Source organism: Dunckerocampus dactyliophorus, chromosome 17 (assembly GCF_027744805.1).
Source record: "Dunckerocampus dactyliophorus isolate RoL2022-P2 chromosome 17, RoL_Ddac_1.1, whole genome shotgun sequence".
In the NCBI taxonomy this organism is placed as follows: Eukaryota; Metazoa; Chordata; class Actinopteri; order Syngnathiformes; family Syngnathidae; genus Dunckerocampus; species Dunckerocampus dactyliophorus.
In genome coordinates this window covers 3,514,568-3,531,264 of record NC_072835.1, presented here as the reverse complement: position 1 = coordinate 3,531,264, position 16,697 = coordinate 3,514,568, and the positions used below count along the sequence as shown (strand labels likewise).

The 16,697-nt window shown below is 39.5% G+C and overlaps 1 protein-coding gene across 8 annotated transcripts in view; it reads left to right on the top strand.

The window, feature by feature from the left end:
• The window catches only part of exd3 (exonuclease 3'-5' domain containing 3), an 86,307-nt gene that overhangs the window by 56,714 nt on the left and 12,896 nt on the right, over positions 1 to 16,697 (top strand). Inside the window, exon 20 of one of the 8 annotated variants that reach the window (XM_054756238.1) lies at positions 7,340 to 9,070. The exons of 6 other annotated variants lie outside the window; for them this stretch is intronic. Coding sequence is in view for 1 of the 2 variants with exons in the window: in XM_054756239.1 (XP_054612214.1) it covers positions 60 to 86 (27 nt within the window). In the remaining variant the exon portion in view is untranslated. Of the gene's footprint in view, positions 1 to 59; positions 3,414 to 7,339; positions 9,071 to 16,697 lie in introns of those variants that run through there. One more of the 8 variants, XM_054756239.1, reaches the window with a different exon arrangement.

Genomic DNA, 16,697 nt, shown 5'->3' with positions numbered 1-16,697 from the left:
GTGAGCAGCATTGTCCAATGGACCTTTTCAGCACGCTGTTTTTTTTTTTCCTGTCTTAGGACTGGTTTCAACTATCTGGCGTCTGAAGGGGGAAGAAAGAGAGTGCTCAGAGAAGCGGAGAAAGGAGGGGGTTAGAGGTGAGAGGCAACCAAGAGAGAAGTGGCGAGGGAGATTGAAGGGGAACCCTGGAAGGGGGTAGATGAAGCTGGAAGAGAGGCACGCAGCGAGGGAGGACAACATTGGTTCGGTTGGAGAGAGAGAGAGCGAGAGAGCAAGGGAGGCCGGGGTTGAAGGTTGAGTGGAGAGAAAACAGAATGAAGTGACGGTGCCAAGGCGAGGGAAAGCATTCGTGCTATTGGTGTGTATGTGTTATCTTCTTTACGGTGGACCGTTATCGTCTTCATTAACCCTTGAGCTCTAATAAATGGGGATTAGGGAAGGGATGAGGAAAACAACTTAGCAAGAGAAACTACCTCGTAAACAAAATGACGAGCTTGTGCATGACAGGCCAGCAGTAACTCCTCTACTCCTGGAACGCTGCACACAAAGGGTGAAAATGTGGCAAAACATTCAGCCTGAGTGTATTGCCCTGGAAAATTGTACTTTTTGTGTAATTGTGCACAATCCACAATCCTTATGTGAAACATGAACACACATCTTTCCCTTTTCAGTGCGTTCCAAAGAGAGAAAAACAGTTAGCATGAGGGAGCTAACATTGGATGTAATTTGACACACCTATTATCTATAAAAGCTCCAACAATGTTTGATGTTTTTATATACATATTGTGACCATGCAGTAACACGTACATTCATGACAACTGTACATTCATGGTTGCCGTATTTTGATCATTTCAAACATTACCGGAACTTCTTTCCTGGGCGCATTGATTTCACAGAGCCCATAGATAAGTGACGCTACTTGAATACATGTGATGTGTCTGCTCAGCCACACTAAGTACGGACAATATTGCCTCTTAGTTAACTTTTTGTACTTTATTATGTCTCCTAGGCGTAGGTTTGTAAAAGAAAAGGAAAGCCATCACCATGGAAGTGGAAATAAACACAATAAAAACCCCAGAGAGAGGAGACACACTGCTGTTTTGGTTGTAAGCGTGTGACCGTCATTAAGTATCACGATGATTGAACGCTGGAAGGGTCACGGATGGACACAGCGTGCAGGATTTCGCTTGTCATGCTTTTTGTACCACAGCTAGACAATCTACACCTCTGGGAAAATGCATGAATGGCTCATACAAAGTTGAGTGGGTGCTGGAAAAGGTCGTTGCATGTTTGTTTTTACATCTGCGGCGTGGCTCTGTAGCGTATGTGTGCGCCTGAGTGTGCGATGTCAAGCCCAGACAAGCTCCTGCTGTGGTCCAAGTTCAGGTTGCTGTCAGGTGGTAGTGGTTAGTTAACGGGGCCGCTAATTACGTCAGACGTCGGCTGCTGAGATGCTGGCCAGATACCCTCAGGATGCTGTGGGAAAGGTGGCCGCACTGCTTGCCTCAGCTTTCTGCTAGAGTGCAATACTGACTGTGCTTGTTGTTCATGTGAAAGTCCTAACGTTTCCGCTCATTCAATGAATTAGAAACGCATGGCCGTAGATGACCGCCACATATCCCACAAAAAAAAAATCTCTGCAAGATGGATGACTTTGGTTTTTGCTCAGTGGGATACAATAATATGGATACATTTCTGTTTACAGCTTTGTAGTCGTGTTTGGTTCCACTTTCGGTCTGGTGTTGATTATAGCCACTTTCGAACCGCAGAAACCGTTTTTTTGGGGGGATAGTTCAAACGACTTGTTGCTCTTTTTGAGAAAAAGCACAAAGCAAAGATCCCAGCATCTTCTATCATCTTCTTGGCTACCTTCACGCTGCACTAACGTTTTTTTTTTCTTTTTCATATGTGACTTTTTCTTGGCAGTGCAAGCAGCCTAAACCGCACGGAATCTGATCTTTTTCCCGCATCGGATGTGGGTCACTTCAACATGTGGTCCTTAAGTTGATCTTAAATGCCTCGAAAGACAAATGGGACTTGTTAAGAGATGTGACCTGACTTTAAAAAAAGGGGGGGCAACGGAGTTAGTTGTTGAAATAAATCAAATGTCATGCTTTTATGTTGGCTTATTGAGTAGTTTAGTTCATGCTGGATGAACTGAACTGCACTCTTCACGTTGGTTTCGTCAGCGACCAAACCAAATACAGTGGAAATAATCACACAAAACCCCACATTATTGGCAAAAACCTAGTAAATCTCACAAATCCTCAGCATTTTTTTGAGAATACGACTAAAGGATTAACTCAGCAAGTGTGTTTTGCTTTTGCTTTAGCTTTTTTTGAAAGCATTTTGTGAGCAGGCATATGGCTCTGTCCTGGCTGCTCAGTACAATAAGGCTTAATTGACAAAAAGCAAACAAGATGATGTTTTTGTACGGGGTTGTTGTCAGCTATTGAGGTTCCACTGTATAGAACAGGGCTACTCAGTTGGAGGCCCTCGATGTCCGTTCAAAACAAGCATTTTTGCAGTAGATACTTAAAAACAGCATTGTTCCTGTCATATAGGGGATCTTTGACTTTTACACACTAGTTCAGATCATCTAACAATTTTAACTTTTAGTCAATGACAACATGTGAGGTCTTTTGTGACCTCTTGGATGATTTGTTGGTGTGCTCTTGGGGTCATTTTGGTTGGCCGGCAAATCCTGGGAAGGTTCACCACTGCTCCATGTTTTGGCCATTTGTTGATGATGGCTCTCACTGTGGTTCACTGGAGTCCTAAATATTTAGAAATTACTTTATAACCTTTTCCACACTGATAGATCTCAACTAATCTCAGTTATGCTGCACGGTGGTCTAGTGGTTAACACGTTGGCCAATACAGGAACAGCCTGGAGATCGGGAAGACCTGGGTTCGATTCTCCCCTGGGCATTTCTGTGTGGAGTTTGCATGTTCTCCCCGTGTGCGCGTGGGTTTTCTCCGGGCACTCCGGCTTCCTCCCACAACATCCAAAAGCATGCAGGTGAGGTTAATTGGCGACCCTAAATTGTCCATAGGTATGAATGTGAGTGTGAATGTTTGTTTGTCTATATGTGCCTTGCGATTGGCTGGCGACCAGTCCAGGGTGTACCCCGCCTGTCGCCCGAAGTCAGCTGGGATAGGCTCCAGCATACCCCCGCGACCCTAATGAGGATGAAGCGGTATAGAAAATGGATGGATGGATGTTTTAACACAGGGCAATCACTTTTTCACACTGGGCCATGTAGGTTTGGATTTTTTTCCTCCCGTAATAATAAAAATTTTCATTTAAAAAATGTGTTTTGCGTTCAGATTATATATAATCTGAAACATTTAAATGTGACAAACATGCAAAAAATCTAAGAACTGAAGAAGGGGGCAAACAGTTTTTCACACTACTGTATATAGTGTTTATATATACAGTATATACACATATACTGTGTGTGTGTGTGTGTGTGTGTGTGCGCGCGTGCGTGTGTGTGTGTGTGTGTGTGTGTGTATATATATATATATATATATATATACACACAAAACTTTTTGTTATTAGTACAGTCAAACCTTGGTTTTTGTACAACCCAGTTTTCATTAAAAAAAAAAATGTTTGAAAATGTTGCCTGGTTTTCGTACAATACTGCACGAAACAAAGTAGTCCATTTCCCTGTACTTTATTGTTCTGCAGCATCAAGTGGCCAAACGAAGCATGCTACAAGTTGCTGACACAGTGCTTGTGCATTTTTCTGGGACTGCTAAATAACCTGCAATGGGGCCAAAGAAAGCTGCGAGTGAGAGCAATTTGATAAAGAAGTGTGAGAAACACTATTGAATTTCATCTCACCGGGATGTCCGCATCCACAATTTATCGTCAGTAATAATTATTTCACACTTTTCTGCATGTAAAACCATAATCATTCTCTCTAAAATGTATTTTTTGGTTATATTTTTGGGTGTCTAGGAGGGATTCATTGGATTTGCATTATTTCCTACAGGAAAAATTGCCATGTTTTTGTACGTTGTGGTTTTTGTTGAACCTGGAACGAATGAATGACGAAAACCGAGGTTTGACAGTTCTGTAGACATATTACTTGTGTTTTTAACGTATGACTATGACATTATTAAGAGGCTTGCATTGACTTTATATTAAAAAATAAGAGTAATTCCGGCTCCCAAGTAGTGACGTAACTGGTGAATGTGGCTTTGTCCTGGCTGCTCAGTACAATATGGCTAAGTTGACAACAATAACAAAAGAAGAACAGAATGGACAACATAAAGTTTCTTTCAGATTTTCCTTAAAAAATCAATGTCTGGTAGACTCCTACGTGTGTGTTCCCTTTCCTCCTCACTCACTATTTAAAGGGGGATGGGGGTGACATCACTGACTCCCCTCCATGCTAAACCGCTGGCTTATGTCACTTGAACATTCCTGGCGGTGTGAACTGGAAAATAAGCCCAGGAAAGTGTGTGTTATTTTTCTTTCCCGAGGAACCTCCACGCACAGCGGGTAGTTCCTCTCTAAGGAACCTCGCACGAGTTCCTAGAACTCCTCTGGGTTGTAAAACACCCCCTCTTGTGCGCCGCGTGTGCTGATTTATTGATGCCTTGAATGACAGATACTAAAATAATTTCAGCTTTTTCTGTGTATGAATATATAAATCTTTGCACCGTCGTTTACTGAGCCAAACATTTACATACAAAGCATGTAGCCCAGGGGTGTCCAAACGATTTTCCAGCGAGGGCCACATAGTGAAAAATGCCACTTGGCCACTTTGATATTTTGTAAAGCAACGTATAGATATGCTAACAAGTTATTTATAGTATTTCAAGAAAAAACTGCATCTCAGCTTTGTCATGTACTGTAGGTGAAAAAGCATATTAGTATTATTAGGAGCAACTTTGCTCTTTTTTTCTTAATTTTCCAAATATTTTAACTTTCTTTTTGTAATTTTTTTATTCCAGTAATGTTATAACTTTCTCCCGAACCAAAATATCTCAAAATTACCATTTTATTTTGTTTTGTTTGTTCTCACAATATTACAAGTTAAAAAAAAAAAACCTCTGTTCAACTCTTTTCTGCTAAAATGACAAATTTTCCTCATAATATTACTAGTGTGGGCTTGTTAAATTGTGACTTTTTTTCCTCATTAGAATACGACTTGTTTGACTTTATTGTCTCAATTACAACAGTTTTTTTCATTTCTGCTGTTTTTTTCCCCAGCTATTTCAACTTTCCTTTTGTAAATTTTCTTCTCCTAGTTATGACTTTATTCCCATAATATTTTTACTTTATTCTCCTAATATTATAACTTTTTTTGCAACCTAATTTTCCCAAAAATCCAACTTGATTTATTGCTTTGTTTTTTATAATATTACGAGTTTAAAAAAATAATAACATTTTTCTTTAAAATTTCAACTTCATGCAGCTAAAATGTTATTTTTTCTCATATTACGACTTTATTCTTGTAAAATTACGACTTCTTTGTCAGGTAAAAATTTTTTTCCCTGAATATTTGACTTTCTTTTTGTAAATTTACTGCTGATTTTTCCATTTTTGCTGTTGTTGTTGTTGGGGTTTTTTTTGTTTTCTTGTTAAATTATGTTTTTAGAACGTGCCGCGGGCCGCAAATGGCCCCAGGGCCGCACTTTGGACACCCCTGATCTGGCCAGATTATAAATGCATAATTTTGTGGAGGGGAAATAATTACTTTAGGTCCATAAAAAGGCTGTTTGCCTGCAAAAAACACCTTTGCATGAACTTTTTGAAATGTGTGCTGTACGTGTTTCCGTGGGCAGATATTCTTGGAGTATATATTGCGTGCATATGTTTTAGACCACAGCCGTCGCCGTCTTGGCCCGTGTTTTTTAACCTTGACTTGGACACCGAGGGTGAAAAGACAACAATTTCAAAGTGAAACAACGGTGCGTGTCTGGCTTCCCTCTTGCGCTTCTTTTCTCCCAGTTCCCACGCTGCCCCTTACCTGACTTGCTCCATTTTGAATCAAATCTTTGCCCCGCCATTGGCCGTCCAGACCATGTGACCTACATCGGCCCCAAAGAGCGCCGCCTTTTCAGATTGGTGTAGGATTTTCCCATGGGAGCTGCCTACAGAGTCAGCGCAGTGTGTGTGAGCGTGTTACCGGTGGGGGGGTATCCCCCACACCCCCTCTAACGCCCCCCCCCCCCCCCCTTACCTCCTCTCCAATATCCCCCTTTCTCTCCCCTTTTTTTTCCACCACCTCCCATCCTTTGAAACACAGTATCACACTTTAGATAGCCTTTGTTGTCACAGCAAGGAGCATTCTTTCTCTGGCGCGGCCACACGGAGTGTGAGAATGCCCCAGCTTCCCCGAAGAACACTCGAGCAACAAAAGAAAGAGACGACATGTTGCAAAATGACAAAAGTTTCTATTTAAAAAAAGGAAAAAAACAAGGTTGGTTTGCTGTTTAAATGTTTGGTGTCCGTTTGATCTTGTCAAGTCTGTCATTTTAATGCTTGCTAATTGAATTGAGGTGAAACATGGCGGTAAAAAAAAAAAAAAAAAAAATGTATCAAAATGTCATTTTGGCTCTTTGTTTGCACCAAGCATGGAGCCTGCAAACGCAAATACAGTGGCTCCCTCCAAACTTGAGCACAACACATTCTTGTAATTACAAATAGGAAATACCATCATTAATTCCTTCCAAAAAGGCCAACGCAAACAGATAGCATTTTTCCCATAGGAAATCATGTAAAACCAAAAACCAAATGTTTCAGGCACCCAAAAATATGTACAAAAAATGCATTTTATAGAGAATAATGATTGTTTTACAAGCATAAAACAATGTGAAAGAAGTATAAATGAGGAATGGATGGAATTTATTGTTGATGCAGGCTTCCCGTACATCAGGGATGTCCAAAGTGGGGCTCGCGGCTGTTATTTTTTGGGGTTTTTTATTGTCCCACGGCATATTATAAAAATGTCATTGAACAAGAAAACTAAAAAAAAGAACCAACAATAGCAAAAATTGAAAACTCAGCAGTGAATTCATGAGAATAAAGTAAAAATATTCAAAGAAAGTTGTAACCTAATAAGAAAAAGTCGTAATTTTACGAGAATAACATTGTAATATTGTGAGGGAAACAATAACATTTTAGTTACCGTATATGAATTTGAAATATTAAAGAAAGATGTTTTTTTAAAAGTCATAATATTATGAAAAACAAAAAAAACATTGAATAAAGTTGTAATTTTTGGAAACAGTTATAATATTATGATAATAAAGACAATTGCTCTCCCCTTTCCTCTTCACCCTCTACACCTCGGACTTCACACACAACTCCACACAGTGTCACATCCAGAAGTTCTCCGATGACACAGCCATTGTTGGTTGTGTTTCAGAGGGGAATGATCTGGAATACAGGACGGTCATCAGGGACTTTGTCAGCTGGAGTGAGCTTAACCAGCTGCAGCTCAACACCAGCAAGACAAAGGAGATGATCATTAACTTCCAGAGGAAAACATCTCACTTTACACCGGTGAACATCCAGGGAGCGGACATAGAGTTGGTAGACAGCTACAAATTCCTGGGTGTTCACCTTAACAACAAGCTGGACTGGTCCGTCAACACCCACGCCCTCTACAAGAAGGGCCAGAGTCGCCTTCACCTGCTGAGGAGACTGAGGTCCTTTGGTGTGTGCAGGACTCTTTTACGGACCTTTTATGACTCTGTGGTGGCCTCAGCCATCTTCTATGCTGTGGGCTGCTGGAGAGGGGGCAGCACGGACAGGGACAGGAGCAGGATAAATAGACTGATCAGGCGAGCTAGCTCTGTCCTGGACGGTCCTCTGGACTCCGTGGAGGAAGTGGGGGAGAGAAGGATGTTGGCTAAGCTGACATCCATCATGGACAACACCTCTCACCCGCTACATGACACTGTTGTTTCCCTGAGCAGCTCCTTCAGCAGCAGACTGTTACACCCACGGTGTAAGAAGGAGAGGTTCCGCAGGTCCTTCATACCGACCGCTGTCAGGCTCTACAACACCTGCACCACCTGAACCATGTTGTAGTCACTATGTATTCTTTACACTGTACTCTTTACTTGTCTTGCTGCTGTAACAAGTAAATTTCCCCGCTGTGGGATAAATAAAGTACAAATAAAGTACATACATACAAATTATTCTGGGAAAGATGTCGTAATTACAAGAAGAAAATTTATAAGAAAAAAGCTGAAATTGTTGTAATATTGAGAATACCCCCCAACAGAAATTTTATTTTTTTAAAAACAGCCGAAATTTATAAGAATATAAAGTGAAAATGTTAAGAGAAACAAGTTGCATTCTGGCGAGAGAAAAAAATGTATACAGTATATATGGGAATAAAGTCATAATATTATGAGAAGAAAATGTACGAGAAGAAAGTTGAAATTGTTGGAAAATATGAAAAAAAGCACAGCAGAAAGTGAAAAAAACAGCTGTCATTTTATGAGAATAAAGTCAGAATATTAACAGAAAAAAGTGGCATTCTAATGAGAAAAAAGGCATAATCTTACAATACATACACTCAATATTATGAGGAAAAATCATGTCATTTTAGCAGTATAGATTTGAAATATTAAAGAAAAAATACGTTCTTTTTTGTGGTAATATGACAAACAATTTGAACAAAATAAAGTTGTCATTGTGGGAAAATTAGGTTGGGGAAGGATTTAGAACGTGATGAGAATACAGTTTGGTTTGTTTGGTTTGGTTTGGTTTAGTTTATTTGAACATGAAGGTTACAATGGAATACATCTCGTGAATCATTTTTTGACAGTTCCACATGTCCAAAAGGAGTAGGAAGAAGCAAAGCTTATTTAATCCTACCCCCCATCCATTCTACATCTAGTACAGTACATGTAGTTCACTTCCTGGATTCCATGTCATGTTTTCAGTGATAGTCAGGATAACACATAATAGATAACGGTGAGATAACCGTCCCCCCAAAAAAAGAGAGAACATTCATAATAATGATAATATGATGACAATACTAAATAAATAAATAAATAAATAAATAAGAACAAAGCTTTTTTTTTTTTTTAAACACAACAAAGAAAATTATAAAAAAAAATAAATAAATAAATAGAAATAAATAAATAACAAATAAAATTTAATTAAATAAATAAAAAATAAAATAAAATAGAAAATAAAAAAATAAATAAATAAAATAAAATAACAAACCTGACAGAACAATCAGGACTCTTCTGCCTTGTATTTGGCAAACATCAACTGCTTGTATTGTTTTTTGAATTTGCTCATCTCTGTACATTGTTTGAGTTCTTTACTCAATCCGTTCCATAATTTAATTCCACACACGGAAATGCTATGGGTTTTCAGCGTTGTTCTCGCATATAAATGTTTTAGGTTTAATTTTCCTCTAAGATCATATTTCTCCTCTCTGATTGAGAAATACTTGATTAGATTTTTGGGTAACGAGTTATTATTAACTTTATACATTATTCTAGCGGTTTGAAAGTGTACTAAATCTGCGAATTTTAATATCTGTGATTTTAAAAATAAAGGGTTTGTATGTTCTCTATACTTGACATTATGAATTATCCTCACAGATCTTTTTTGCAGTACAGTGAGTGAGTGAAGATTACTTTTGTAGTTATTTCCCCATATCTCCACACAATACGTTAGATATGGAAATACTAAGGAACAGTACAGAGTGTGGAGTGATTTTTGATCAAGAAGATATTTTGCTTTATTCAATATAGAGATATTTCTCGCCACCTTTTGCTGTATATATTTAATATGAGATTTCCAACTCATTTTTTCATCTATTATAACCCCAAGGAATTTATATTCTTCCACTTTTTCAATATCCGTTCCATTAATTTGTATTTGGTCGTACGTGTCCTTTCTACTATTACCAAATAGCATTATTTTAGTTTTACTTAAATTCAGAGATAATCTATTCTTGTCAAACCATGACTTTAATATGACCATTTCATCCTTGACCTTTTTAATGAGTTCTTGTGTGCTTTCACCAGAACAGAAAGCAGTGGTATCATCGGCGAATAAGACCAATTTTAAGTTGTTAGTTACTTTGCAAATGTCGTTAATGTACAAGTTAAACAGTTTTGGTCCCAGTATGGACCCCTGTGGTACTCCACACGTATTGTGTAGACTCCCAGATGTATATTCTCCTAGCTTTACAAATTGTTTCCTCTTTGCTAGGTAGCTTTTAACCCAATTTAAGACTAAACCTCTAATTCCGTACCTTTCTAATTTTGAAATTAAAATAGTGTGATTAATTGTATCGAAGGCTTTTGTCAGATCCATGAATACTGCAGCTGCGCATCTTCTGTTGTCTATGGCAGTAGTGATTTCCTCCGTGATTTCCATCAGTGCCATAGAAGTTGAAATGTTGGCTCTGTAACCATATTGACTACTTGCCAATAATTCATTCTTATTAATAAATTTGTCCAACCTATTATTAAATAGCTTCTCCACAATTTTCGAGAATTGTGGTAACAAGGAAACTGGTCGATAATTTGTAAATTGGTGTTTGTCTCCTTTTTTGAAAATTGGAACCACCTTGGCTGTTTTCATTTTGCTTGGAAATATTCCAGTCTGAAATGATAAGTTACTAATATATGTTAACGGGTCTGCGATCTCATTGATGACCCTTTTAATTGTTTCCATTTCGATTCCATGACAATCAGTTGATGTTTTTGCCTTAAAATGGTTAACAATGTCAGTGATCTCCTTTTTGGTTACAGCAGTGAGAAACATAGAATTAAGATTCCTATCGATAATATCAATCCCTTCATCAATTGTGTCTTGTTTTGGAATTTCCTCTTCCAGTTTTTGTCCAATATTTACAAAATATTCATTTAACATTTCAGCTACCGCATTCATGTCATTCCTGTAAGTGTTTCCAACCATGAAATAGGGAGGATAGTCTGCTTTCTTAACGTTGTTCTTTATAATACTATTTAAGATGCCCCAAGTTGCTCTCATGTTATTTTTGTTCTTATTTAGTACGTGACTATAATATTCCCTCTTACACACTCTCAAGATAGTTGTCAACTTGTTTTTGTATGTCTTATACTTTTGTTCTGCTTCTTTAGTTTGTTGAATGATGAATGTCCTGTATAATGTGTTCTTCTTCTTACAGGCGTTTTTTAGTCCTTTTGTCATCCATGGCTGCTGGTTTTTCTTTTGCTTCTTGGGCTTTTCTTGCCAGGGACAGTTCTTATCGTAGAGCTCCATATAAGTACCAAGGAAGCTGTCATATGCCTCGTCCACATCTGTTGCACTGTAGACACTCTCCCAACTTTGTTCTTCTAGACCTATCTTGAAGGCACGGATGTTGTCCTCTGTACGCAATCTTTGAAAAGTCTTTTTTGCCTCCGCCTGTTTTTTCTTATAATGTTCATTGTAGATTGTAAACACTGGAAGATGATCACTGATGTCACTAATTAGCAGGCCACTGATGGTGTTGTTATCAAAGTCATTGGTGAATATATTATCGATGAGGGTGGCACAGTGCTCTGTTATTCTACTTGGTCTAATGATTTTAGGATATAAACTCAAGCTATACATTGTATCTATAAAGTCATCTGTTTCCTTGCACTTGTGTGAGTTCAAGAGGTCAATATTGAAGTCTCCACATATGAAAATAGTTTTCTGACCTATGTCTGTAAACGTTGTCTTAATCCAATCCTCAAACATTCCAATCTTTGACTTTGGAGTTCTGTACACACAACTTATTAACACATTTTTGCTTTTTTCTTTACAGATTTCAATTGTTATACATTCTAAAATGTTATCAATGACAAATGACATATTCTTTACCATTTTGTAGTTCAAATGTTTGTCCACGTATAAGGCCACAATTCCTCCATTTGCATTGTTCCTGTTTGCACACGTCATTTCATATCCTTTCAGCTCGAAGTCCATTCCTTTGTTAGCATTAATCCAAGTTTCTGAGATTGCTATAACTTTGAAAGGTTCTTTGAATTGATTCAAATATTGTTTAATATTAGTAAAGTTTGCGTTCAAGCTTCTGCTGTTTATGTGTATGATGGATAACTTGTCGTCGTTGATGAAACTGTTGTTGTATTGCTCCTCCGTATAATAACGGCAGTCGTTTGTAATGTGAGAGAAAAAATTTGAGTCTGGATCAATGTCTTTTTCCATATCCAATTGTTTGTGATCTGTAAAGTGAAAAGTGTCCAATTGTAGATCTTCTTGTAGCATATTAAAGCTGTTTTCCTCCATGTTGGGAGACCTCAATATCTTTCTAGGTCCTTGATGTCTTTGACAGCAAGAACTCTGGCCTCTGGTCCTCCATTTGCTTTGATGAAGATTTTGCAGTTTGCACTCCATGTTCCTTGAATCTTTCCTTGCTTCCTCAGATCACGTGCTTTCTTCGCAATCTCAGCGTTGCGCTTGGTCAGGTGGTCATTCATGTAGACATTTGTTCCTTTCAGCTTCTTTCCCTGTTTCAGCAGGGCAACCTTGTATTTCCTGTTGGTGAATTTGACGATGATGACGGGTGTAGTGCGGTTCCTCCCATACAGTGGGATGCAAGTATCAATAGATTGGATGTCTACATCCACCTCCTTCGATTGCAAAAAATCAACAACTTGTTGCTCTGTTGAGGCGACATCCCTTTCGTCTGGTTCTTCAGTATTCGCCACTGCTCTGGCATAGGACCTTGGTTTAATTCGAAGTCCCGTCACGACCACGTCATTCATTCGTGTGTTCTGATCCATGTCATCTATGGTGTTTTTCAGCTTCTCAATGATTTTATCCTTTTCTTCACGTTCTTTTTTGAGAGTGGCTCCCAGTGCATCATAACTTTCCTGTAATTTTTTATTCTCCACTCTCAGACCTTGCATTTCTCTTTGTATGGCGTTGGTAGTCTCTATCAAACTGTAAATTAGTTGATGCAGGGAGTTGGAATTCTCCACAAGTTGCTGCATCTGTTTTCCATAATCCTCCATGGTTTTCGCCATAGTATACTCACTCTTTTCCATTGAACTTCTTTCTTGCTTGTTTGCGCGGTGTTTAACCTTCTGCAAGGCTGTCGCTGTTGCTTTGTCTATATTTCCACTCAGGTGTGTCAACTGGTTAACTGTGTCATCCTTGTAAGGTCTCGGCGGCGGTTGTGGTAATAGGTGAGCACCTCCAGTTGTCTCAGGAATCTGTTCAACATCCGTATATATGACTGAATCTGGAGTACTTCGACCAGAACTACTAGAGCCACCGCTTGTTGCGCTTCTTCTCCCTCGAGCCTTTGACATTGTTACTGTTGCTAGGTAACGCCGTCAGTTAGCCGTTGACTTGTGGTGCAATGCCTTCGGTGAATAATCTTCGTTATAACGGCGAGTTTATCTCTCACCAGTATCTCACCAAAGTCCCACCAGTCCTCGTGGGCCGAAAAAGCTGCACAGGAAAACTCCAAATGTTATCCTGTTATTGAAATCAGGCTTCAAACCGCGGCTAGCATGATAGCTTGCTTGTAACGGCTGTCGGCTCCACCTGATTGTCTCTTTTGGTGAGTTTAGTCCACTCGCGGGTCCAAGTTGAGGCAGAAGTCTCAGCACTCACTTGCAGAGTTGTAATCACAAGTTGTGATCACGAACTGTATTCACCAAGGTCGCAAAAGTTTAAAACTCCGGTAATAGTGGACGGAGCTTTTCCGTGAGCGTCCTTTCCGTACAACAGGAAGTGACAGTGAAAATACAGTAGACGCCCCTACAACGTAAATAATCCGTTCCAGGAACGTTTACGTTATAGGGTTTTTATGTTATACGAAGCGTAAAATACATGTAAATAGCCTAATCCGTTCCAAGATCTTCCCAAACTCACACCTTTGGCACTTCAAAATATTCAAAGTACACCAAATATGGTGGGAAAATATAAGAAAACATAGTAGAGTAACATTCCAATATAAAATAAGGTAATAAATAAGATTACAAATGAAAATGAAGTAAATGAATAAAACTGAAAAACAAAAACAATCAACTAGTTTAAGGGCGACTACGATGAGGAAGGGAAGTTGAAGGGAGAAGCTTGTCTCTCACACAAAGTCATGTACGCGCTGTATAAGTCAGCCAATGAGATGAGAGCGTAGGCGGTGCCCCGATAATCAGCCAATGAGATGAGAGCCTAGGCGGTGCCCCGATAATCAGCCAATGAGAGCGTGAAGCGTCAGAAGGCGTCACCAAGTGTACTCTGTTAGTCATGGAAAATGTTTCCCTCTCTCTGTTGCGCGAGCTATTCAAATCGAATTTCTGAACTTGCACCGACTTAACGCTTTATGTTATATGGAATTTCTTCCATAATACGATGCAAAAACTTTACATAAATTCTTTACGTTCAGTGGAATTTACGTAAAAGGAGGTTTACGTTATGCGAGGTACTACTGTATGTGAAAAAAGTCATAATATTACAAAAAGAACATTTACGAAGTGTACTTAAGAAAACAGTTTAAATATTTGGAGAAAAAAAAAAACAAGACAGATGTTCGTACTAATAATAGGCTTTTTCACCTATATGACAAAGTTGAGATGCATTTTTTTTCTTGAAATATATACAGTATAACTAACTAGCATATCTACATGTGTCGCTTTACTAAATAGCAAAGTGGCATCCTTTCATTTTTCACTATATGACCCTCACTGGAAAAACATTTGGACACCCCTGCTGTACATCCTGGCGAGATGGAATTCAATAGTGTTACTGACTTTTTACTTTTACCCATGGCTTGGGTTATTTAGCAGTCATACTAAATAAAAAAATGCATTGTCAGCAGGTTTCGTGGAACGATCGTACAGGGCAAGATTGTGCCAAGATTGTACGAAAAATTTAAAATAAAAAAAACTAGGGAATGCAAACACCGAGGTTTGACTGTAGTAAAAAAACATTTTTGGAGGTGCGTGTCAAGGGTTTGGAGGGTGAGGAGCCAGCCATGACGCTGTACCATATTTTAGTCACTATTAGTCCTTGGCCATTATCTATGCTTTCAGCTCCATTGGTGAGATGAATTAGTCTAAATTAGTCAGGTTCCGTGGCAAATGGTTGCAAAGTTGCAGCCGACCCGCCTTCATGAAGGGCTAAGAAAATTGATGCTTTGCCTTCAATTTTTGCTGTTTTTCTTTTTTTTTTTTACCTGTGCAGACATGTAGGTCGATTAGCATCAGTCCAACAGCAGTGTAATGATCTTTGTGCAGCTGGATGTGCAGTCACCTGTGCATTGTCGTGGCACCGCTTCTCTGCTCCTTATGAAAGGCATGACCGTAAAGTCCAGCAGTGAAATATATTGCCTTGGAAAGTCTTCCCGTGCTTCCCGCAAGCCAAAACCAGCAAGAAAACCATCCGGTCTCATACAGTAAGATGGAAGCATTGCGTTGCCATCTGTGTTTATTTAGACCCAAACCACCCACTTGGACATTTTGCATGTGCATTTCCATCCTTCACGTTGTGCAGCATACCTGCACTTGTTGTGTTTTTCATGAATCATGCGGGTTTGCGTGTGTTCCTCCCTCTGCATGGCTTAGCCGTGAGAGTTCAGAGCAGGTTCTGGCTTGCTCCACTCTGGGAAACTTTGAGCTGAGCAAATAGGCCTCGCTCTGTTTTTCTGGCTGCCTCCTCTTTCGTATATGCACACAACTTTCTATGCACGCTTTTTTTTTTTTTTTTGACGTGCACTGTGAGTGTTTTGTCTGTGCCAGTGGAATTTTTTTTTTTGTTAGTGAATGCATGTTTCCCGTGTGTGTGAAGGAGGGAAAACACTGAACGGGAGGCCTCTTCCCACACCTCCACTGTCTCGCCGCTCTCCCCACGTCTTAACCTCAGTCGCCGCAAAGGCAAACACTGCTCACTGCAAACACACACAGAGGAGACACCTTGTGTGCTTTTTTTTCCAATTGATTGACAGCCAACATAACATCTTAAGCGAGTGTGTCCCTCCTTCGTCACCGCTAAGACTTTGACTTAAGTGAGGCGTCTTGAATGGGTTTGATTTACAGCCCGGATCCTAAGTGGAATGCTGTTTGCTGGGTGGAGCTCAGGTGTGTTGACAAGGCTTTTAGCGCTCACATGCTGTCAGGATGGCTCACAGACGAGTGTGTGTGTGTGCGTGTGAGAGGTCACTAATGTCCCGCTGTGGGGGTGGTTACAGGGGACTTCTACTGTAGAGGACAGGACGGCACGGACGTGTGAACGTTACTGAGGCGTAAACGCTCTCCTACGCACACACTGATCTTTGTGTAGCTACTTTCACACCAAAGCAACAACGTGGGAAAAAGCAAGTGTCTGCTACAAGTGCACGTAGGTCAGCCCTTCATTTATTTGTGCGAATGCACGTGTATCGAAACCACCAGCCCCAATGAATGTACCGTTAAACTTCAATACAATACATACTGTACAATACAAATTTCCCCCCATATAGGAAATAGCAATAATCTGTTCCTGAGTCAAACTGTCTCCATCACACATCCCTTAATAACTGTAGAGGTGTTTCATATCACATTTGAACATATAAGCAATAAAACCCTGGGTTTGAAAGTCTACATGACAGAACTGGGCCTATAAATGTATCATTTAAACAACATCAATTTTCCTCATTGTACTGACTGTACAGCTAATAATGTTTTAACTCACATTTTAACATTCTTAACTGCCATTCAAGTGTAAAAATAAGTGAACC